This window comes from Saccopteryx bilineata, chromosome 6 (genome assembly GCF_036850765.1).
Source record: "Saccopteryx bilineata isolate mSacBil1 chromosome 6, mSacBil1_pri_phased_curated, whole genome shotgun sequence".
Classification (NCBI taxonomy): Eukaryota; Metazoa; Chordata; class Mammalia; order Chiroptera; family Emballonuridae; genus Saccopteryx; species Saccopteryx bilineata.
In genome coordinates, this window is record NC_089495.1 from 200,572,027 (window position 1) to 200,596,471 (window position 24,445).

Sequence of the window (24,445 nt, forward strand, 5' to 3'; positions counted from 1 at the left end):
ATGGCAATGCCGAGTTCCGGCCCTAGACTAGCGCCAGCCCCAAGTCACAGATTGTTGTTCGCTCTCCTGTTACTCCCCAGGTGGGGTGTCCCCTCCTTCTTTATGATCATCTTCAGGAGGACAGTATAAACCACAAGAGAAACCGTGCTGGACACAAAACAGCTGAGAGAACGTCCAACCTCGCCAAACTTCCTGCTTCTGCCGGCGTGCTCACTGCCCCGGCGCTACCTACGGCCCTGTCACCTGTGGTCTCTACCCGGCAGCGGTCAGTCAGAACGAGGACCACCCAGAAGCACACTTCTCAGTAGGCGACTGGTTCAGCAACCGTATGGGGTGGGGGCTGGGAGCCTCAAAGAGGAGGTGTAGGAGGGGAAACACTGCAGAGGAATTCACTCCAAGGAACACGGGACGGAGAGGCAGCCAAGTTCAAATTGGAGTTTACACAGCAAACTAGACATAAGAGAAAGAAACACGAACTCTTTTCCAGATAAAAAGTCCTGTAAAGATACACAGCTGTTCAAAAGTCTGCAGTGCCACTGAAGGAAAGTGGGAAGGAAATCCAACATAACGGAATTAAAAATGTGTAAAATATACAAAGCCCCCACCCGAATTCATTCTACATGGACGTCATTTTAACTCTTGGAGGCAAAGGCCTGCTACAAGGAGCCAGTGGTTTTGGTCCAGGAAGGTGAATTTCTGCTTTAATTACCTGCAAGCTAAACCAAGGCCGCAGTTATATGAAGCTTACACAGGGTCTTCATTTTGGAAAAAGAGTTTGGGAGAAGAAGGAAAAACAGTGCTGCCACTGACTCTACCGGGAGGGGGAGGGGAACGAGCCCCGGCCCAGACAAGCACCGAGCAGCCCAGGGACCCGGGGACCCGGGGACCCGGCCTCCGGCCTCACCCAGAGTGTTGTGCACGCCGTCCGCCTCCTCCTTCACAGACTCGTCCAGGCGCTCCAGGTTCTGCACGAGCAGCGCCACCACCTGCCCGTCCACCTTTAGACACAGGGAAGCAAAAGGAGAGGGACACATGTCACAGAACAGTCCCCAAAATGTGGCCACTCCCAGACTCACTTGTCTACTGAGGGACAGAGTGAGTGGCCAGCCAGCTGTGGTGCAGTGTGCCCTCCCTCCCGCCCTCCTCCAAACCCTGACGCGACTGAGGCGAGGAGAGGGCAGGGGTCATTACTCCCAGCCTCAGACGGAGCTTCAGGAGACAGACTGAAAGTCAAGGTGACAGAGCGAGTGAGTGACAGGACTCGTACACTTGAACCTAGACCATCTGAAATCAAGTTCAGTATTCTTTGTACTTTTCTGTGGTATTTAGCACCTTACAAAAATGCCACCTGAAGTCAGGTCAGCAGTTCACTTAAGTCAAAAGCATGCTTCCAGTCTGACCAGGCGGTGGCAAAGTGGATAGAGCATCAGCCTGGGACACAGAGGACCCAGGTTCGAAACCCTGAGGTCACCAGCTTGAGCCCAGAGGTCGCTGGTTTGAAGCCCAAGGTTGCTGGTTTGAGCCCAAGGTCGCTGGCTTGAGCAGGGGGTCACTGGCTCGGCTGCAGCCCCCTGGTCAAGGCCGTATGAGAAAGCAATCAATGAACAACTAAAGAGCCGCAACAAAGAACTGATGCTTCTCATCTCTCTCCCTTCCTGTCTGTCTGCCCACCTGTCTCTCCAGCTTAAAAAAAAAAAAAGGCATGCTTCCAGATGACAGGACCAAGAGAAGTTCAGTTAGTAAGTTCACGCGCCCTACTTAGACTGGCTGTTTTCCCCTTTTATACAAAGGAGGTACACAAGCTCGCTCTCAAATCTCACAGCTAACAAAGGCTTCATCAAAGAAACCCACTGCAATGTTTTCCTTAATTAATCGGACGATGTGGGCATGTGAAAGAACACAGAACAAAACAAGAAGAAGCACCTGGGGGAAAATGTGAACCGTGTCAGTTTGTTTTTCCATAAATCACCCTGATTGACTTATAATCCCCCTGAACCCTAAAGCGGCAGACACTGGAACTCCACTGGGGGTCACACTGCTTGTCAGTTCTGCGGTTCTGCAACTGCGCCACCAGGTTCACCTGCTGATCGCTGCGTCACCAGCGTTATTCCAGCCCTTTCCTTGACTCTGTCTGGAATATGGTGGGCACAGTGGCAGTAAGCAACACATTCAAATCCCAGAACTGAATGGTTATGGAGAATGGGTGTCTGCCAGAGGAAAACCTTTCTTTCTTCTTGCCACACAAAGCTCACTTGTAACAGACAGCCTTTTGTAAGCTTGCAAAGTGTGAAACTATGTTTAGCTGGGTTAGATGCAATTTTATCTGATTGCAGGAGGGTCAAAGCAGTCAAAATACATTTAGCTGAGAAACCCTTGGAAAAATATTTATATTATGCATAGCTCTGGATATCGCCCAGTAAGAAACATAAATTAGCATTCTGTCTTATTCCCTCTAGCCCCTGGGGTCTACCACCTTCATGCTAATCTTTTGGAACGGTGACTAAAAACAAATCCTGCTTGGGGATTAAAACATTAAAGGCTGCTCAGGCAGAGCAGCCCCAGCCTCGGAAATCACTGCTGTCTAGGCCTGCCGGTTTCTGATAAGTTGTGGGTTGTTTCTGCTTGTTAGTAGGTCTCCCACACAATATTCCAGCGGGTCCTACAGAGAAGAAAGTTCAAGGGCGTAATCAGATGTCCCTTCCCACTTGACCAGAAAGGACAGGTCCAAGAGAAGAGGAGGAAATTAAAAAGGGACAGACAAGCACGTTTGAAGGAATCTTTCCCTATCTTGTACAATCTGCCAACAAGCTTTCTCAAGAGTTTAGAGATTTTCCCTCTAGCAGGAGTTCTGGGTATTTCTTATTTTAAAAACAATAATAACCCATCACACACACACACTCAGTCTTAATGAAGTAATAAGTTTTGAGTAAACCTACAGCACTATAGTCATAATGTAGTATCTATGCCTGTTGCAACCTACCTAGTAATCCTTTAGCTTCCAGTCTTGCCCATCTAGTCCATTATCCACATGGCTGTCAACAGTGTCTTTCTAAAATGTCAGTTCTGACTGTCTTACTACCACCCTGCGTATGACCCTGCACTGACTTCCCTTCACACTGACAACCACTCACACTTCCTACCGAGGCCAACAGAGTCCAGGGCGGCTGGGCCCTGACTGTGCTCTCTGCCCTCGTCCCAGCCGTGCCCCAGCAGCACTGGCCGTTTGCCTGTCCCTCTGCTCTGTCAAGCTCACGCCTGCCGTAGTCCCTCCCCCTTGCCCCGTCTAGCCCGCGGGAGTTCTGAATGGCTCGTTTCTTCTTGTCATCCAGAACCCAGGCTTTTCCCAGCGATCTAACCCAGAGTGATCTAACAGTCACTCCACATCACATCACTCTGTTGTAATTCTCTGGGTAGCAGCGAACCGCTGCCTGTTTCCTGTTTATTTACTGTTTCTCCCTGCCCTGGAGTAGGAGCGCCGCAGAAGCAGACTCTGTCTGCCTGCTCGCCGCTGTACACCCAGTTCCCAGAATCGGGATGGACCGCGCATTCCGTAAACATTCTGTGGATGAGTGAACAGATGAATTTGGTTGGGAGCACATACAGATGAAGGTGAGGACGTTAAAAGAAATGGAAAGGGACCGAAGTGGTAGGATCCAGAAACGCATGTAAGAGCCCCGAGAGCAACCAGCACCCTGCCGACCCGAGCAGCACAGACGCACCACCAACCAGCACCACCAACCAGCACCCTGCCGACCCGAGCAGCAGATGCACTGCCAACCAGCACCCTGCCGACCCGAGCAGCAGATGCACTGCCAACCAGCACCCTGCCGACCCGAGCAGCAGACGCACCACCAACCAGCACCACCAACCAGCACCCCGCCGACCCGAGCAGCAGACGCACCGCCAACCAGCCCCCTGCCGACCCGAGCAGCAGACGCACCACCAACCAGCACCACCAACCAGCACCCCACCGACCCGAGCAGCAGACCCGAGCAGCAGACGCATGGCCAACCAGCACCCCGCCGACCCGAGCAGCAGACGCATGGCCAACCAGCACCCCGCCGACCCAAGCAGCAGACGCATGGCCAACCAGCACCCCGCCGACCCGAGCAGCAGACCCAAGCAGCAGACGCATGGCCAACCAGCACCCCGCCGACCCGAGCAGCAGACGCATGGCCAACCAGCACCCCGCCGACCCGAGCAGCAGACGCATGGCCAACCAGCACCCCGCCGACCCGAGCAGCAGACGCACCGCCAACCAGCACCCCGCTGACCCGAGCAGCAGACGCACCACCAACCAGCACCCCGCCGACCCGAGCAGCAGACGCATGGCCAACCAGCCCAAGCCAAACCAAGAGGACTCCCAAGTTGAACGTTTAAGCAGGGTTCACTGAGAGCAGATGGGTGAGGAGGGCAGTCCCTGGCTCTCCACAGCCAGGCCACTGTTACTAAACTCCTCACAGCAGGTGGTGGCTCCCAGGCACCCTGACCTGCTTTCTGGACAAGCCACATTTCCACCCCCTCTGGTTGTGAACGCTCCATCGCCCCTCACATGGAAGCCCCCAACTCAGGCCAACCCCAGCAGCCCTGCGGTCCTTCCCGACGCTTCCCTATCCGAGGTGGCTGCTCCCTCCTCCTCACTTCCAGAGGTCTGAGTCGCTCACAACGGTTCTTAATATTCTGCCTTGTGTTATCACCATTACTTATTTCATCCTTTGTAAAAAACTAAACCTCTCTCTTCCCATGTCTTATTTAGGTCCACACCCTTCAATCTTTTTTTTTTAGTTATTTGTTCAAAATGGGTTTTGAATATCTGTTGAAATAAAAAAAATGTTTGTTGAATTCAACAAACATTCACTTTGCGGTAGACGCTGACATTTACTAAGTACTTAACATGCGCCTTTATGAAGATAATAGTCAACATTTATTGAGTGTTTATGGTGCCAGGCTCTGTTCTATGAACATGTTAAATGTCTCGTTCATTCCTCATGCAGCCTGTACAACAGGCACCACTACCTTTATCCCTGTTTACGGAGGAGAAACTGAGCCCAGAAAGGCTGGCTGACTCCCAAGGACACGCAGCTGGTAAGTGACAGAGCCGCCACTCCCCTGATGGAATCACAACTCAGGAAAGACAAACTTATAAACAGATGTCTATAAGCCAACGTGACAAGTGCCAGGATGTACACACAATGCTAGGGGACACAAATTCTGCTGCAGTGATAAGTCTTGACAAAAACTCAGAAGAGAAAAGCAAGGGTTTAAAGGATGAGACCGAGAGTTCCGGTAGCCCAGGAGAAGCAAGGCTTCCCAAGCCAAAGCAGATGTGGGCAAAGGCCTGGGACTGCCCAGCACCCGGCACATATTGGGACAAGTAGAAAAATGACTGTCATCTAATCACGACTGTCAAGAAGCCCAGAGTCTTTTCTGAGAGGTATGCCAGAGAACTGCCCCCAAAGAAAACATCTTCGCATGCACCACTCCAGAAGAGTCTATTTCCCAGGCTACCCAGTCAACTTGTTACAAGGCACAAATGTTCACCTTTTGTAAAAGTCACAGCAGTGGATGCGTACCAACTTTTAAACTCCAAAGACTCCTGTGAATGCCAGGAAGCGTGCTCTCCCCACCAATGGGCTCTTGTATTGCTTAGGACTCCCGACTGGGAGAAGGGCAGGCAATAACAGCACACTGTGTGCCACCATAAATTCTGCTGCGCGCCCTCTAGCCTCTGCTCGTGTGATTCCAGGCCTCTGATACTGGCCCCAAATTAAAACCACGAAGATGACTCAACCCCTTGTAATATAAGAACACTCATCACACTTCTTTTTTTTATTTTATTTTATTATTTTTTTTTTCATTTTTCTGAAGCTGGAAACAGGGAGAGACAGCCAGACAGACTCCCGCATGCGCCCGACCGGGATCCACCCGGCACGCCCACCAGGGGCGACGCTCTGCCCACCAGGGGGCGATGCTCTGCCCATCCTGGGCGTCGCCATGTTGCGACCAGAGCCACTCTAGCGCCTGGGGCAGAGGCCACAGAGCCATCCCCAGCGCCCGGGCCATCTTTGCTCCAACGGAGCCTCGGCTGCGGGAGGGGAAGAGAGAGACAGAGAGGGAAAGCGCGGCGGAGGGGTGGAGAAGCAAATGGGCGCTTCTCCTGTGTGCCCTGGCCGGAATCGAACCCGGGTCCTCCGCACGCTAGGCCGACGCTCTACCGCTGAGCCAATCGGCCAGGGCCTCATCCCCCTTCTTGCTGAATGCAGCACAAGGGTAGAAAAAAAATAAATGGAAGACCACCCACTGGCTCCGCTCTCTAATATTTACTGATGGCTTCTGACCGGCTGTAGACAAGCAAATCATATGTGGGAGTCCAGGAATGTTCAACTGTTAGTCACACCAGCCCCACCAATATAATAAAGCTATCAGAGTCAAAATATTAATATAAAAATAAAAAACCTAAACAAACGGAACACCCTGTGTAGCAGCCATGTAACGGCTCCCCAGACGGAGGGTGAACTCTTTCCACACAAACAATAACATCCTCACGACCCAGCGTCTGCTGGTGGGCTTGGCGACACGGAAAACACAAAGGGGGCTTTGTGTGAACCCCGCTTCCGAGCCGGCAGCTCGGTCGGCAGCCAGGCGGGCCTCTCCGGCTCCTCTATTCACACGGGCGAAGGATGGTAATTAAAATCAGCCCGGGACCAAGCAAAGAGGCTCATTCAGGGCCACTGTAATTAACCTCTGGAAGGCAAGCCTGCACAAATGACACTGTGGGGACACGGCGAAGGAGCAAGTGCCACAGCCTTCCTTCCGATGCGCCTCAAAACAAAGTCCTTTTCTCTCTGCACCGTGGTTCAAAGGGAAAATAAAGGGGCAGCCACGGCGCCATGGCGGCCTCTGAGCCCTCTGGTCGCGGGCTGGCAGGCGGGCAGAGCTCCACAGGACATAGCAGGCAGGAGGCTGGGCTATACTGAGTCCCTGTGGGCAGCCAGGCCCCACGGCAGCCTGAGCCCTCTGGTCGTGGGCTGGCAGGCGGGCAGAGCTCCACAGGACAGATCAGGCAGGAGGCTGGGCTATACTGAGTCCCTGTGGGCAGCCAGGCCCCACGGCAGCCTGAGCCCTCTGGTCGCGGGCTGGTGGGAGCAGGAGGTGGTGTGGGGGAGCGGGACTGCAGTGTGGAACAGAACACACAGGCTCTCCTCTCCACTGGTACAGGGGCTGGCAGAGGGACCCAGTGGATGCCTTCACTTCTGCAGCAGGGTTCCTCATACGTAAAGTGAGGCGAGGGGGCAATGGGTTCACCTGACAAACAAACTCCCTTGGTTGCCCACTGCCCAGAGCAACAGCTGAGGACGAGTCGGAGGCCCTGCCAAGCCTCCAGCGAAGAGAGTGTCGAGATCGCCGGCCCTGTCTCCTACAGCAGGGCTGCAACCCCGCCGGATGTGCTAGAAGGCTCGCTCTCATTTTTAACATTCTCGGAATGTCTGTGTGTGAAGTAAGTAATGATGACACCTGTCCTCTCCTGCGCCTGGAATTACAACAGCCAGAGGAGGAAAGAAATATCGGCAAAACTTTTTGTTAAAAGGTCAGTAGCAGCACAGGTGAGTGTAGAGGAACAGGAACATGGAGTCAAGAAGAACACAGGCTCAGATCCCAACTGTGTGACTGCGGGCAGGTTGTTCTGCCTCTCTGTGCCTCAGCTTCAGACCTGGGAGCGGGAGTAGCAGCAACAATACCCGTCTGAGAGGACGTGGTGAGGAATACACCGAGTGATGGTTAATAAATGCTAGGCCTCTAGAACCCCTCCCCGAACACAATTTCAAAGAATAAGGTACCGTGCGGGTGGCGTTTCTATGTTCTTACTCTCCTCACACACTCCAGTCTTGCCAGGGCGCTCTACCTGTCCCCAGCCGGTGCCACTCACAGAGACGGTGGTGGTGATAATGCCACACCTCACACAATCCTGCAAAACCCCAGGCAGACGTGCAACTCACCAGAGCATCGATGAGCACTTCCGCGCCCTCCTCGCTCTCATGGAGGGTGTCGATGTCGGTTAACTCCTGCAGCAAGTCCACCACAGCGATGGACACATGTGGAAGTGTTAAGGGTATCACACAAATACCAAACCCCCACTGACGTTTTACTACAAGATGTGGCTCCCTCCCATTCCCCTGTCCATCGCTTCATCCCAGTTTACCTTTAAGACACTCCGGTTTCACTAACATCTCTTCAACAAGGCTGGGGGTGTTTAATAAATGTTAACTCTTTCCTTATGCTGCCTTCCTGACAACTTATTCCATGGGCTCACTATATTTTTTTATAGATTTCAAAAATTCAAAGATGTTTACTTGAGAGGTCGCTTTTCCAGTGAGAAATAAGCCAACACCTTTAGCTTTATCTTATCATTTAAATTCTTGGAACTCCGTATAATCTTAACTACAGTTCACCTTCAAGGGGAGTAATTATGTCTAGTTCACCTTCAATAGAAGTAATGACGTCTAAGACGGCATGGCTGGTATTCACCAGAGAGTCTGCAGAGACCAAGGCATGACAAAACAGATTTAAAATGAGAGCGAAGGATTTATACTAGGCTGTGCCAGACTCCACAACCTCCCTTCCCCTTAAATACCATGCTGTGAAGAAATGTAAACAATGAGAATAAAACACTAGGCAGAAACAGAGAGAAAGGGAGACAGATAAGGGGAAGGAACAAGAAGCAGAGAAGAAAAGAAGTTATATTTGGAAACTGGAAGTCAAAACTAAACTAAGTTTCTCTTCCATCATCTTGGGGACACACACACACACTTTGCTCCATCAACCTGCCTATGATCAATAATGCACTGTGACGGTGACAAAGGCAAATCTATTCTTCATCATTCTGGGCCTCAGTTTCTTCATCATAAAGTGAGGAGCTAGATAATCAAAGTCATTTAAAAAATTATACACTGCTGACAATCACCAACATGCAACAAATGAATACAGAAACATAAACTGCAGCTGTCCTGAGAAAGAAGCAATCAACTTGAACTGGGAAATCAAGAATGAGCTGTTAAAAGGAGAGTGGTCAGAAAACAGGCAACTAAAATGAGGAGGGCAGGGAGGCAGGAAAGCAAAAGGACGGGAACAAAAGCAGAGAGATTAGAATGTCCAGAGGCACACGAGGAGGAGGAGAAAGAGGCCAGGAGGGGAGCCAGAACCTTGTAACTGTAACTATGTAAAATAACAGGGTTTTGAAATAATTTAACAGCTGTGTGCGGGCTGCACTGAAGCATTGTGTGTTGGGGGTGGGAGAACGAAGGCAGGAAGAACAGAGTGGGGGGTGTGGATGAGGGGTGAGGGGGCCACCAGGCCTGGAGGAGGAAGACCTGTTCCAAAGTTACGGCACACAGGAGTCTAGAAGTGGGACAACAGGGGTCCAAGTCAGGGGCGTTTCCCCAGGACTGGAAAGAAAGAAAATAAAAGGAGAGATACAGGACATGTTAACAAGAACAACAGGCTTGCTAACTGCCAACTGGCATTCCAGGTATTTATGAACAGCTTTTGCTGAAAGAAAAATTATTTGAAGGTTCATTTTATTCATCTACAACTGACAAGCTGACCATCATGAATAAGTTATTAAGCTTCCTGTGTCTTAGTCTTTCATCCTTTAAAGTCATATTTGCCCAAAACATAGGAGTGCTATAAAGCATAGTGTGTATAGAGCGTAGAGATCTTTGGACGAAACTCCTTTCTGCTTATAACCTTTATGAACAAAGTAGAGGCTTGTTGACACAAAGACCACGTACAGCACTTGAAACTTGAAATACAATAAACCAAAATACATAAATTGTTTGAATTCATTTAAAAAACAAAACAGGCTAACAAACTAACACCTAGAAAGCCTAACTAGTTGGAATTAGTAGTTCTCTTCCCTAAAGACATCAGTAGTCACCATAATAACCACTAGTTTTCAAAGTCACCATTATACCGAGCACTGTAAAACTGAACTCGCACAACAGCTTACACGGGGATCCCCATTTTACAGATAAGAAAGCTAAAGCCCAGGGTGGTCAAGTAACTTACCTAAAGGTCACTGCAACCATAAGGGGAAGTGTTAGGTCCATCTGATTGCAAAAACAATACTTTGACCACTCAACTTCATATGAATGCACAGGGGATTATATACCAGGTTTACACAGGGCAGGATTCAAGTAAATTCTAGCTAGAGACACTATGGTAACCACAGAGAAAAGAAATTATTCCAGTCCCAGGAAAAAGAGAAAAACACTGACAACTCCCTTTCATTCTCATCTAAAAAACTAGCACGTTTATTCTCTGGAAAAGTTCTTACATTTGAGTTCTTACATTGATGTAAAAACTTATTATCTACTCACATGCATATTTACTACGAATGAAGCTCCAACCACCCATCCACCCACCCACCCACTACAAAGTCAGATGTCTACAGGACAGGATGTGCATCGAGCACACAGTAAGTACTGTCCGTACATCCTTTGAATAATACCACACATGACTAAGGACTTATGAACTAATATGTAAGATGATTAATTAAACAATAGCCTGAGAGATTGGTGGGATATATATATCCCACCCTCGAGGACAGGGATCACAGTATATTCATCTTCGCCTCATATCTTTAGTGAACTGATCTATCCCCAAATTATCACCAGCCACGGAATCCTGCTGAAGCCCCTTTACTTCCTTACAGCTCAGTTCCCTCATTGGTGAAACAGTGGTCATTACCCCTGGTCATTCTGCCCAGCCCACCTCACTGAGGATGAAATGAGGTCATGGATCTTGAAGGCCAAGTAAGTCAAAGTACTGATAAAATATGAATGTACTATAATCAAGACTGTTAGTCGGCCCTGGCCAGTTGGCTCAGCACTAGAGCATCTGCCCAGCATGCGGAAGTCATCGGTTCAATTCCCAGTCAGGGCACACAGGAGAAGCACCTATCTGCTTCTCCAACCCAGCCCCTTCTCTTTCACTCTCTCTCTCTTCTCCTCCCGCAACCATGGCTCAAACGGTTTGAGCAAGTTGGCCCCAGGCACTGAGGATGGCTCCATGGCCTCGCCTCAGATGCTGAAATAGCTGGGTTGCCAAGCAGCAGCTTGAATGAGCAGAGCATTGCCCAGGAGGGGGCTTGCCACGTGGATCTTGGGGTTGGGGCGCATGCAGGAGTCTGACTCTGCCTTCCCACCTTTCATTTAATTAAAAAAAAAAAAAAAAGACTATTAGTCAAGTCTTCTCAGAGAATGGCCAAAGTCCTCACTGTTGCCTTCATTTTCCCTAAAAGCCTCTACAATCTGAATCTCAGGTTTTAGCTAACAGCAGCACGGACCTCCCTTTCTGGGTCATAAGGGAGCAGAAGATCTGATTTATACTTCAGCTATGCCACCGACATCAGAGTGATCAAGCCCTTATTCAGCCTCCACGGTCTTATGGGCCAATTATCGTATTTTTCTTTGATTAGTTTCCCATGCTCACAAATGTGTCATATTAAACCTAGGAACTTTTTTCTTTAAAAAAATAGGGAAAAAATTGACAATGGCTGTGGTTTTATATAGACACAAGATAAATGTCTTTAACTCTTACCAAGCAAAGTCTTCTCTGATCATGTCCCAGCATCTACCGCCCTGTCTACTCTCCTGCCTCAGTTAGGAAGTCCAATAAGAAGCCAGTTACCAGCTACCAGATCTGGTACACCTCTCATCAATCCTACTGCTAACTGATTTTATATAAATTCCCAGCTTTCACCAAAGAGCGTTTAGCAAGACCGTAATGAGTCCATAATTGTAATCATCAATTCCTGTCCTAGGGAAGATAACATGACCCAGAAGACAGAGGTCTCTTAAAGACCAGAAAGAAGAATCAGAATCGAGACTGAAGACAGACAGATGGACTCTCAGTCTTGATGAGAAAATTCAGCATGGTCTGCCACTCATCCAAGCATTTCTTCACAAGCAGACTCCGGGCGTGGGTGATAGGTTTTTCCAGTGTAGTTACAATTTCATTTCACGAGGTAAAAGGCTCTCCGGTCCCAGTATAATAGGAAAACAGAGAGCCTATCTCTCTGTGAATTACTAAAACACAGTTTTTGATAGCCTATTTTGTCATGTTGAGCAGAAAGGCCACCCCACTCGCTCCCTGGGCACCTGTCCACTACCAGGGCAATAAGCTGCTGTGATAAGAAGTGAAGTCGGAAAAGCCAACTGGGCACAAATTGGTCCAGGACACACGGCTCCTGGAAAAAATGACGGATGTCTGCTTCTGTTTTTTGGCTCTAGGTATTTGTTTTTGGCCTAATACCATGTAGAGTTCTGGTCCAGAAACTAAACTTTAATCTTATTAATTACCAGTGAGATGTGTTAAGGAATGTTATCTAAAAAACAAACAAACAATAAAGAGGGCTAAGACACAGTAAGCACATGGCTTTAAAAAAATCATTTCAAAAAGGCTTTCTTCAGAAAAATGAACCAGTATAGATTCAGAATACATAACTGATTTAATGGAATAGGAGGCTTTCTTAAAAATCTGTTTTCTTTTATTCCTCAACTAAGATAGTGATTAGAGATACTCAATTAATGTAGGTGAACTTCAAAACACAGAAAAAATGGTGTTTTTCTCCTTCTGAAACAGCAGGCAGAGCCACTGAACCTGGCCAGCTAATGAACCCGGACTCTGGAATTTCATCCCAGTCCTAGATCAAACTACCCTGAGGGAGTGAATGCACTCATCAACGTTTATTAAGTGCTTAGGGTATGCCACAGCCACCCTGCTTTGGAACACAGAATTCACCTAAGCCTCAAAAACAAAAATTTTAACAGTTACCTTAAGAGGTTCTTTTCCTAGATTGCCATTTTGATACTTTTTACCTAATCTGACTTTCTTCAGAGCATATTTAAATGGTTCAAAAGGGGGAGAGGGTATCAGTACAGATTACTGGGAATTTAAACTACTGATGAGAAAAAGAAGTAAATTATTTTCAGTGTTACTTGGATTCTGGAAGTACCGAGATGAGACGAGCTCCTCACACGTCCTGTTCAACAGGACTTACAGGAAACACTGGAGCAAGCCAACTCCCTCCCCGTCCAATAAGAAAGCCTTTTGGAGGCTCAAAAAGCCTTACCCAGCCCTGTTCCTGCTCAGTAACACTGGGCTCTAACACAAGGCACCCCTGACTACTGTACACACCTCTGGGATAATATGGTGTGTCCCAGGCAGTTAGTTACACTTGAGCATTCTCAGGCCCCAACTGTTCGAGTTCAGTTGGTCCCTGCTAGTCTAAAAAATCCCTCTGTCTGCACCTTATTTTCCAATCCCCATCATAATTCTTCACAAAATCCAACAGGACAACGTTGCAAGTTCTCTGGGCTTCCTAGAATCTGAGAAAAGTAAGCAGTAATTTAGAAGAGAATTCTAGACAGGTAAAGAGCTGTCCCACCAGCACCAAAGATCTACTTAGTACTAACAAATCACCCATCCCTGTGTGTTCATGTGCAACCCACTGTACTGATGCCTCAAGTTAACATTACAACGAGACCTCTGAATCACAAATGGATGGAGGGAAAGAAGACTTTGAATAAACTGGGTTTAGATACTGGATGTTTAAAATTAAAGAAGAGATTGCCTGACCCTGTGGTGGCGCAGTGGATAAAGCATCGACCTGGAAATGCTGAGGTCACCAGTTCGAAACCCTGGACTTACCTGGTCAAGGCACATATGGGAGTTGATGCTTCCAGATCCTCCCCACCTTCTCTGTCTCTCTCTTCTCTCTCTCTCTCTCTCTCCCTTTCTCTCTCCTCTCTAAAATGAATTTTAAAAAAAATTAAAAAAATAAAATAAGAGGCCCTGGCTGGTTGGCTCAGCAGTAGAGCATCAGCCTAGCATGTGGAAGTCCTGGGTTCGATTCCCGGCCAGGGCACATAGGAGAAGCGCCCATCTGCTTCTCTACCCCTCCCCCTCTCCTTTCTCTCTCTCTCTCTCTCTCTCTTCCCCTCCCACAGCCAAGGCTCCATTGGAGCAAAGTTGGTCCAGATGCTGAGGACAGCTCCATGGCCTCTGCCTCAGGCACTAGAATGGCTCTGGTTGCAACAGAGCAACGCCTCAGATGGGCAGAGCATCACCCCCTGGTGGGCATGCCGGGTGGATCCCAGTCAGGTGCATGTGGGAGTCTGTCTCCCTGCCTCCCTGGTTCTCACTTCAGAAAAATACAAAATAAATAAATAAAATTAAAGAAGAGGGCATTTAGCTAACAATCTGTAGTTGTGATTTTTTTTTAATGGACTTGATATCCAATAAGTGTGCGATGACTGCATGAGCAGCCAGGAAGAGCATGTCGGCTTCCAGTGAGTGAGGAACGGCAATTTCCATCGCCAAGGTAGAGGCTCTGAGAACAGACTTGAAAAGAACTCTAATCTCCACTTCTATCTAAAGCTTGCCCATCTCCAATGTCCAATTCCCTAATCATCCCTAAGCCAGAGGTGACCCAAACCTTCTCAGAACTTCAGTGGCATTTCCTGAGCATAACACTCCAAGGGCACTTAGCACCACACATAGTAATCTGAATGTTTTTGCTATCAACCAGAGTTACCATTTCTCATTTTCTTAATAGAGCCCAGCAGAGCTCACTATACTAAGGGAGAACCCAGTAAACGCACTGATCTACCATAAGGACTTTAGAAGGATTCCACGGACTTGTCACTTAAACTGAGAACAAAGCAAATGACAGACAAAAGTAAGATCCGTATGGACTTGGTGCCTGGGAGATTGTTTTCTTGGTGGTGGCAGAAGGGATACTCAGCCACCATCTAGGGTCCTACCTTCTCCTTGTTTTATCCCCCTTGTTCCTTCGGGCAAATTGAGTAAATTTGGCTTTAAATGGGCCACAAAAACTGTCTAACAATAATGCCTTCAGAAAAGATCTTTAAATGTTGATTTGGTTTCACTTTTCTGCAGAAACTCTGCAAAAGGTGCACAGAAAAAGGGCTCTAAACATGTTTATTTCCTTTAAAAAAACCAAAAACAACGTTTTAAAAAGCAGTATGTCCAGACCATGTATCATAGAAATGTGCACTTGAAACCTATATACCATATTCCCCATGTATAAGATGCACCTGTTTTCAAAACATTTAAGGTCTAAAAACTGGATGTGTCTTATACCATGGTTGTTGGTATTTTTACTTGCATTTCCCACTTTTCTGCCTTTGTTTTTGCGCTCATTGTTGAAGACAGTGACTCATCATCAGACACAGATGAGGACAAGCTAATGGATGGGAGTTTTGACAGTGATGAGGAGTTGTATGGATTTTATGATGAATAAAACTTGAGTTCGATTAAAAAAAAAAAAAAAAAAAAAAAAAAAAAGCAGTATGTCTACAAGGCGGCAGCTGTTGGACTTCACCCTGTGCACGCTCCGATGCACTCAGAGCGCCTCTTCCACACTGGGGGAGGGGTGTCCCCTCCGCCCCCCTCCTCAGAGGTGCTCTTCACAGACCAGAATCCGAGTCTGCAGCCAAATGCTGGCTGGGCCCAGGTCTCTTGGGGGTGGGGGCGGGCACAGAAGCGCTGACAAGCCCCGCCAGCCGCAGCCATGCAGAGCGCTGGAATAAACCCCGACGCAGCTTCTCACGCTTGAGAGGACGAAGCACAAGCTGTTTTCTCACCTCCTCTGCCTCTTAAGGTTACAGCAAACCAGCCTCTGATCCAATTAAAATCCCCCCGGTTTATGTTCTCTCCGAGAAGGACAAAGCAGAGATGACCTGCGCTTGCTGGGAACATAACCAGCCACGCGTGGTCTTGGTGGATAAATGAAGAGTTAATAAAAAAAAAAAAAAAAGATTAAAAATCTAAGCCATGACTGCCATGACATTGTTTATTCATGCTAAGGTGTTTCGGGCAGTTACGGCTGTGCAACAGTAAATTGTTAACAACCGTCTCCCGAAGAGAAATTTCCATTACAGATCACAGACAAGACAAGAAGCCAGGGCCACGCTGGGAGAGGTCAGCGCTCCGGCCGCAGAGGACTCCGCAGATGCGAGTCCAGAGGGCCTGCCCGGTCCCGAAACCCCTTTCAAGATAAATTGGACTTGGAAGAGGATGACATTTACCCTAATTGTTGCATCTAATTAAAATTAGGTCATTAAAAAAATTTCAAACGAACTTCACATTTGATGGAGGGCCTAATTAAAAATCAGATTAAAAAAATATCATTAGGGCAATAGGGTGAAGGCTGGTATACAGGAGGGGAGAAAATACAGCTTCGCGCTCAGAAAACAGGAGGGAAGGGCAGTCTGCCAGCTATCCCGGGGTACTTGGTTCTCCTCCTTCTAGTGACCACAACGACCTGCAACAGCTATGCTCATGCCTTCCGCGATGCCGCCGTGGAGCGGCCGCCTGTGTCAGCCTTCCCCGCAGCAGGACCCGGGCTGGTCAACCAGCAAAGCGTCAGCATCTTCGGGAAGCTCCTGCTATTATTTAGATTTCGCAGGAATCGAAAAAAAGAAAAAAATAGGAGCCCCGTGTTTCCAGAAACAAAACTGGTGATTTCTGAATTCATAAATAAGGTAGTGAGTCGACTGGCTGCACCTCTGTCGGGGACGCAGTGAGTCCCAGAGGGAAAAGCTCCGGAGGCTGGAAAGAACAGGCCGGGATCTGAGGGCTGGCAAGCCAGCGCAACCCCAGCAGTCAGCTGTCCTACATCAGGACCTCAGACCTGTCGCTAAATAAATAAACAGGCACTGGGCTAAGTCATCTCTAAGGTCTGTTGGGATTAGAAAAATCTACCAATCTGTGCAGGAGGATTGAAAAGTGAAGTCAGCCCTGGCCGGTTGGCTCAGTGGTAGAGTGTCGGCGCGGTGTGTGGAAGTCCGGGGTTTGATTCCCAGCCAGGGCACACAGAAAAAGTGCCCATCTGCTTCTCCCTTCCCCCTCTCTTTTCTCTCTATCTCTCTCTCCTCCTCCCACAGCCAAGGCTCCACTGGAGCAAAGTTGGCCCGGGCACTGAGGATGGCTCCATGGCCTCCGCCTCAGGTGCTCCAATGGCTCCGACTGCAGCAGAGCAACGCCCCAGATGGGCAGAGCATCGCCCCCTGGTGGGCATGCCAGGTGGATCCCGGTCAGGCATATGCGGGAGTCTGTCTCTCTGCCTCGCTGCTTCTCACTTCAGAAAAATACAAAGGAAAAAATAAGCAAATAAATAAAAAGAAAGGTGAAGTCACAACTAGAACTCTAGGTACTAACTCTGTACAGAACGGTTGGCACCGTGAATAGGGCTGATCATATGTGGATACCCAATATCTGCTTACTGCTGACGCTGCTTGAGCATCAAGTGCAACCTCCGGTCCCTCAGGGTCTAGCACAGCGCCTGGTACATAGTAAGCACTCAAAGCACGTCCACCGAGTGAATTCCTAAGACCCTGCCCTGAGCTCACCCAGAAACAAGCTAATTGACTAGGGTTCTTATACAACTCTGAACACTGCAATGAACCCCAGGGAATGCTCATCCATCTGGGGCCTGACAGCGATTCTTAATACTGTCTAACATTACATAAAACATCAGAAATGGCTTCAGATCACCCTTCAAGAAACCTGCATTAAAATTACTCACTGATTTATTTCTGTGAGAATTATCAGGCAGGAAAGAACCTAGTCAGACATGCTCTCAGGAGAGAGATTACCAGAAAGATGAAAATAACATGAAATAGCAGCAGATTCCCCATGAATATCACTCAAGCAGAGGAACTACACTTGTCTCTTACCTTCGAAAACCTGGATTCTCACAGAACAACTATTGGAAGAGAATTTCCTTTAATGCCCATAACCCCGACCACAGGCATATCAGAAACATTTTACACGAAAGCTGTGGCACATCAGATAGTAAGACGAAGTACAAGAGGGTTCTCGAAGTCATGATTCAGATTCAGTTAAAAGTAGTATTGGGCCCTGGCCCGTTGGCTCAGGGGCAGAGCACTGGCCCAGCACGTGGTATCCCACGTCCGATTCCTGGTCAGGGCACAGAGGAGAAGTGCCCATCTGCTTCTCCACCCTTCCCCCATCCTCTCTATTTCTCTCTTCCCCTCCCACAGCCATGGCTCCAAATGGGTGGAGCAAAGTTGGTCCTGGGCACTGAATATGGCTCCATGGCCTCACCTCAAGCACTAAAACAGCTCAGTTGCTGAGCAACAGAGCAGTAACCCAAACAGGCAGAGCATTGCCTGGTAGGGGGCTTGCTGGGTGGATCCCAGTCGGGGTGCACACGGGAGTCTATCTCTGCCTTCCCACCTCTCACTTAATAAAAAATAAAAATAAAAATAAAATAAATAAAATAAAAGGAACATTGACTAAGTGCCTACTATGTATCAGAAACCGCTTAACATATGTATGATCTCGTTTAATTCTCTCAGTAACAATAAAAGCCAAAAGTTATTAACAGATGAGAATACTAAGGACTTCAAGGGGCACCAAATATCACACTAAAAATGAAGTGAAAAAAAAAAATGAAATGAAGAGTCAAACCTAGATTGTCTGTTTAGGTCTAAGGCTGACTCAATAAATGCTACGTGTTTTTGTGCACCTAGCCTTTCTTTAAGGAACTAGAAATATAGCAGAGGACGAAACATAAATTCCTGTCTTTCTAACGTGCTTTCCAGCACGGTTCACTGCACCCTCTCGTCTCAGCTCCACTGGGGCATCTGCTAGCGGAGTAACGTCTAGACCAAAAATTCAAATCCTGTCTGGTCTTGCCTCTCTAATGGGCTTCCAAATCAAGATCCTGAAAAATTCATGCTGTTAATGTACGAACAGATGCATCACGATGAATTCTAGTACTAATAAGAGCAAACAGAACAATTAAAGTTTGCCCAAGATTTATTGATTTATGCCGGGTTTTCGAATGAGTCAAGAGCAGTGTGTGTTTCAAGATGGGAGATAATTAGAATGGAAATAGAATATCGGACGTGACAGCAGAGACAGGAAGGAGAAGAGAGTAAACAGCACTGCCCTCCATGTCAGCCCTCCTCCTGAGGACACATCTGAAAGGATATCTGTGTTATCGTGGCCCAGCAACCCCAGAAGAGACTGGACCGCATTCAGCTCCACCAGAAGGTGGTACAGGTCGGGCATGGTGGCTACCACGTGCATCTCCTGAATGATGTCATTGAGGTCCAGCTCGGATTCCATAAACCTGGGAGGGGAAAACAAGACAGCATCATTGACAGGAAAGAAGTACTATCAGCGCCGAGGAGCAAAGGGCAACACAAGCCAGACAGAGAGACGATCTGTCAAAGTGTCCACAACAGACCAACCAAGAAGGACACTCATCCAAACATCATACTGTCACATAATTTCCTTGGAAAATCGATTTCCTCATTACAAAAATCAATCTCAGATTCAGATCTCATTACAGGGTTCCCCTTACTCTTGCCATCACAAGTTGACTTTTAGAGGCTCTCAAAGCATCGTGTAGCATTCAATGACCTGCCCACCAGTCCTGGAGGATTAGTGAATGTTACCCGCTGGTGTGGCAATTCTGTTGCCCTGAACATAGCTTTCCTACTTATCCAAAAAGGGGTTTCTCTTACTTGCCACTTCAGATGAAGGGCCAATTACTTCCCTTACCCAGAGAAACACACTGAGATTCTGCTGCCATCCCCAAATACCCTCCCCTCCCCCACTTCCCTTCCAGTGAGCTGATTAACAGGTAGATCCCAAAAGAAAGCAGATCTGGCCTCTGGCATCCTGTAATCACCACCACACTTTACAGAGCACACTTGAATCTTTCAACCGCCCTGTGCCCTGGCACCAGAACTGCTCCGTCTTCATAAGAAATGCCCACGAAGTCTTTGCTGAACAAGACAGGAAGGTCTGTCCTGAGAAGGAAACGAGCTGCTCCGTGTAAAGTGACTGAACAGTACCTGCCCGAGAGTGACCGAGAGGAATCAGCGGTTGAACAGACAGCCTTGGTTTGAACCTGACCTAGGCACTTAGCCTCTCTATGTCTCCATTTCTCCATCTGCAAATGGGATAATAAGTTTACCTATCTCATTAGGGATAGCACAAAGCGAAAATGAGTCAATAGACATAAAGCACTTCAAAAATGCCTGGCAAGCAAAAAGCACTACACAGGGTGGGGCAAAAGTAGGTTTACAGTTGTTCATAGGGAAAATAATACAGTAATTATTAAATAATGATAGAAGGATAAACTCTTGTGTTTCACGTACTCACAACTTCTGCCCCAGCCTGTATGTTTGCTCTCACTTCTTCTCTCCTACTCCTCCTCCTTCTCCCTCTACTGCTACTATTGTTATTGTTATGTCTATCTTCCCTGCTAGAGTGTAAGTTTCTTAGAGGCAGGAATGATATATTTTGTCTCCATATATTCACAGATGCCTGCTTAACTGAATTGAGGTTACAAACAATAAACAAATGACTAAAGAAGGATCATATGCTGAAGGGCTAGGCAACCACCACCTCTCCAGAAATCTGGATTCTATAAGGAAAAAATTTGGACACTGTAACTTTGTAAAACATGCCCATATTTTAGATAACATCCCTAACCATTGTTTTTCCCCATTACTATTTTAGTAATAACATTTATGTTTTTCTGGTTATAAAATACTACTTTTTTTTCTTACCATTTATTTTTCTTTTAATCTTTTTTTAATATATATACAAAGACAGAGAGAGAGAGTTAGAGAGAGGGATAGATAGGGACAGACAGAGAGGAACGGAGAGAGAGGAGAAGCATCAATCATCAGTTTTTCGTTGTGACACCTTAGTTGTTCACTGATTGCTTTCTCATATGTGCCTTGACCGCGGGCCTTCAGCAGACCGAGTAACCCCTTGCTCAAGCCAGCGACCTTGGGTCCAAGCTGGTGAGCTTTGCTCAAACCAGATGAGCCCACGCTCAAGCTGGCGACCTCGGGGTCTCAACCCTGGGTCCTCCGCATCCCAGTCCGACTCTCTATCCACTGTGCCACCGCCTGGTCAGGCAAAATTCTCTTTTAATAAAAAAAAAAAAAAAAAAATAGAAAAACTGGGGGTAGAGGGACGAGCCCTCAAAAAGTAAGCAGTAATCATCCATTATGTTATTAACCAGAAATAACCATTGATAATATTCTGGTATATGTTTAAGTCATTTTTCTCAACTCATACCCTTCCCCACCAAAAAACTAAGCTGCATAGTACATAGTTCTATATTTGGTGTTTGCTACGGTTAACAGAGGCAGGACAATTTCCCTTCACCGTTAACCATTCTTCCACAACAGGAACGCCAGTATCCAACACTGCTGTCAGCCTTTCTCCTTCTCCCAGGGGGGAAAACACCCCACTGAGCACAGCACCCTTCCCTGGGAGCCCACACGTGGCTTCGGAATCCTTTTCAACATCGTGTTCCAAAAGACACTACCAATCAATCACCGAGCAGGTCTAGGAGATTTAGCCTATCTGAAACCCCTGTTCTAAATAATACATTTTAAAAAGCTGCATGGTATTCTCTCGTGGAGATGTACCATCATTTATTTTACCAAGCCCCCTTTGTCAGACATTCAGGCTGTCTCCAACTCTTTCCGTGTAACAAATGGCACTGCGGTACCTGTACTCATAATGACTGTGCCAGGTTAAATTCCCAGGAAGGAAAGCGCCACGTCAAGGAGTCCACATAAGTTAGCAGATTGTGGTCCATTCTGCCAGAAAGGTACTAACAGGTTATCAAGTGCCTGTTTCCTTCACCCTCTTCAAAACAGTACTTCAAATTTATCTACTTGAAATCTCCTGCAATTTGAGACAGGAGATCTAGCTTTTTTTCTTTTTACATTTCTGATACACAAATGGTTAAAATTTTGTTAATGTTTATTAGCTATGCATATTTTTTCTTTGCCCATTTTATATTGGGGTGATCATCTTATTTATTGATTGATAAGCACTCTGTATATTCATGAAATTAATCTCTCATATGCTGCAAAAAAAAAAAAAAAGAGGAAAAAAATATTTGCCCTTTAATTAGTATATACATTGTGCTTTCTGACATAGCAGTTTCCAAAAGTTTGAAGTAGTCAAATCCTTGCTTTTATGAACTCTACTTGACGTGTATCCTGAGCAAGGTTTTTTTGTATGTTAAAGTTAGATATATTTTATGGTATACTTTTATGTACTTTTATGTTTATACATATTTAAATGTTCAGGAGTAAATAAATCTGAAATTTATTTTATTGTATGATATAGGATAAAGCTCTAACTTTATTTTCTGCAAATGATTGGCCAATTGCTCTAATACTATGATTTACTCTTTTTCTATAGTTCTGAAGAGACGCCACCTCCATCAGACTAGAAATTTTAATGTGTACTCTCATCTGTTTACAGGCTTTCCACTCGTGCATTGATCTGTCTGCACACTCCCGAGCCAGGACCACACCCCCACATTGTTACAGCATGTTTTCCGTCTGTTACTGCAGAAAGGCTTCCTTTCCAGTCTTCTTTCTCAATGCTTCCTGTCTAGTCTCACGGGCCTAGCATTCCAAGTACATTTCAAAATTATTTTTGTCAAGATCCCCCCTCCATCTATACTACTTTTTTCTTAATAGCAAGAGACAGAGACAGAGACAGAGAGAGGGACAGACAGACAGAAAGGGAGAGAGAAATGGGAAGTATCAATTCTTCGTTGTGACACCCTAGTTGTTCATTGATTGCTTTCTCATATGTGCCTTGACCAGGGGGCTACAGCAGAGCAAGTGACCCCTTGCTCAAGCTGGTGACTTTGGGCTCAAGCCAGCGACCATGGGGTCATGTCTATGATCCCACGCTCAAGCCGGCAAACCTGCTCTCAAGTTGGTGAGTCCATGTTCAAGCTAGATGAGCGCAAACTCAAGCCAGTGACCTTGGAGTTTAGAACCTGGGTCCTCTGAGTCCCAGTCCGATGCTCTATCCACTGCCTGGTCAGGCCATACTGTTTTTCTTTTCTTTTTTTTTTTTTTTTTGTATTTTTCTGAAGCTGGAAATGGGGAGGCAGTCAGACAGACTCCCGACCGGGATCCACCCGGCACACCCACCAGGGGGCGATGCTCTGCCCATCCGGGGCGTCGCTTGGTCGCGACCAGAGCCACTCTAGCGCCTGGGGCAGAGGCCAAGGAGCCATCTCCAGCGCCTGGGCCATCTTTTGCTCCAATGGAGCCTCAGCTGCAGGAGGGGAAGAGAGAGACAGAGAGGAAGGAGAGGGGGAGGGGTGGAGAAGCAGATGGGCGCTTCTCCTGTGTGCCCTGGCCAGGAATCGAACCCGGGACTTCTGCACGCCAGGCCGACGCTCTACCACTGAGCCAACCGGCCAGGGCCCATACTTCTTTTCTTAAGGCTCTTTTAACTGTGCTTATGAACAGCCCACCTTTTTAGATTGCTCCCATCACCTGAAGTATGGAAGCCATATCAGACAGATTATGACTTGGAAGGGCTGGTGCAGAATTCAGATATTCCGAGGGGTAGTAGATCTATATAATAAGGTGACCAATCGTCCTCCTTTAGGGAGGACAGTCTTTCTTTTGTAAGTTCTGTCCTCCCTCCAAAAGTGTCCTCCTACATGTCCTCCTTTTTGATATTGGAAGACTAATCTGTAAATGTCCGTATTCGATCGATGCAGAGTCAATCCATTGTGTGTGATTTGATGTATTTGTATCTAAATAAGTACTTTTTTCTTACAATTATCATTAAAAATTAATAGGCATGTAAGCATAATTACAATATAAAATATTAAAAATGTTTTTATTATGTATTTATCATAGTGTATTATTGTTGCAATGAATAAAATGTTTCTTTTATTTATGATACTGTTTTCTTCAATTTACTTTTGTCCTCCTTTTCATTGTAAAAATGTTGGTCACCTTAATATAATCTTTGAACCTAATGGGCTCAGCAAAACTCTAAGGCTTATTTGCCATAAATGGATACTTTAAAAACAAAATCTGATTTCTGAAGAGTAACTTGACAAAAGATTTTTAAAGCTCACCAAGAAGAACGAGCAAGGGAGACTAGGCACTACCAGTAATAAACAAAATCACGTTGAGTAAAAGGAAAAGATTCGGGCACCTGGGTCATAATGAATGAATGAATGAATGAATGAAGCCTAGAGAGAAGCCTCTGGTGCTATTCAAAGGGCTCCATCCTAAGGCTTGTTTAGATCAACTATATTATTTTATTGTTACATTTTTTTTTATCAATAACTTGAGTGAAGGTATATAAAAGGCATACTTAACAAATGTCAAATAACACAAAGCTCACAGAGAAAGTGAACACAGCAGCTGACAGAATCAATTCCAAACGTTCCTGACAGGCAAGGATGATGGGCCAAATCTAACAGGAGGGAGACTCCCTCGGATCCAAACGGAGCGCTGCCCTGAACCAAAAAGCCAAGTACAAACGCCTGGGGTGGGAAAGATACAGTTTAACAAGAGCACGT

At 46.8% G+C, this 24,445-nt stretch overlaps 1 protein-coding gene across 2 annotated transcripts in view; it reads right to left on the reverse strand.

Moving 5' to 3' along the window:
- Positions 1-24,445, reverse strand: part of CTNNBL1 (catenin beta like 1) — a 160,183-nt gene that overhangs the window by 93,792 nt on the left and 41,946 nt on the right. For both annotated transcript variants that reach the window (XM_066236851.1, XM_066236850.1), the window contains exons 4-6: positions 19,045-19,186; positions 7,998-8,093; positions 905-998 (exon numbers count right to left, since the gene is read on the reverse strand). In XM_066236851.1, the coding sequence (XP_066092948.1) occupies positions 905-998; positions 7,998-8,093; positions 19,045-19,186 (332 nt within the window). The remainder of the gene's footprint in view (positions 1-904; positions 999-7,997; positions 8,094-19,044; positions 19,187-24,445) is intronic.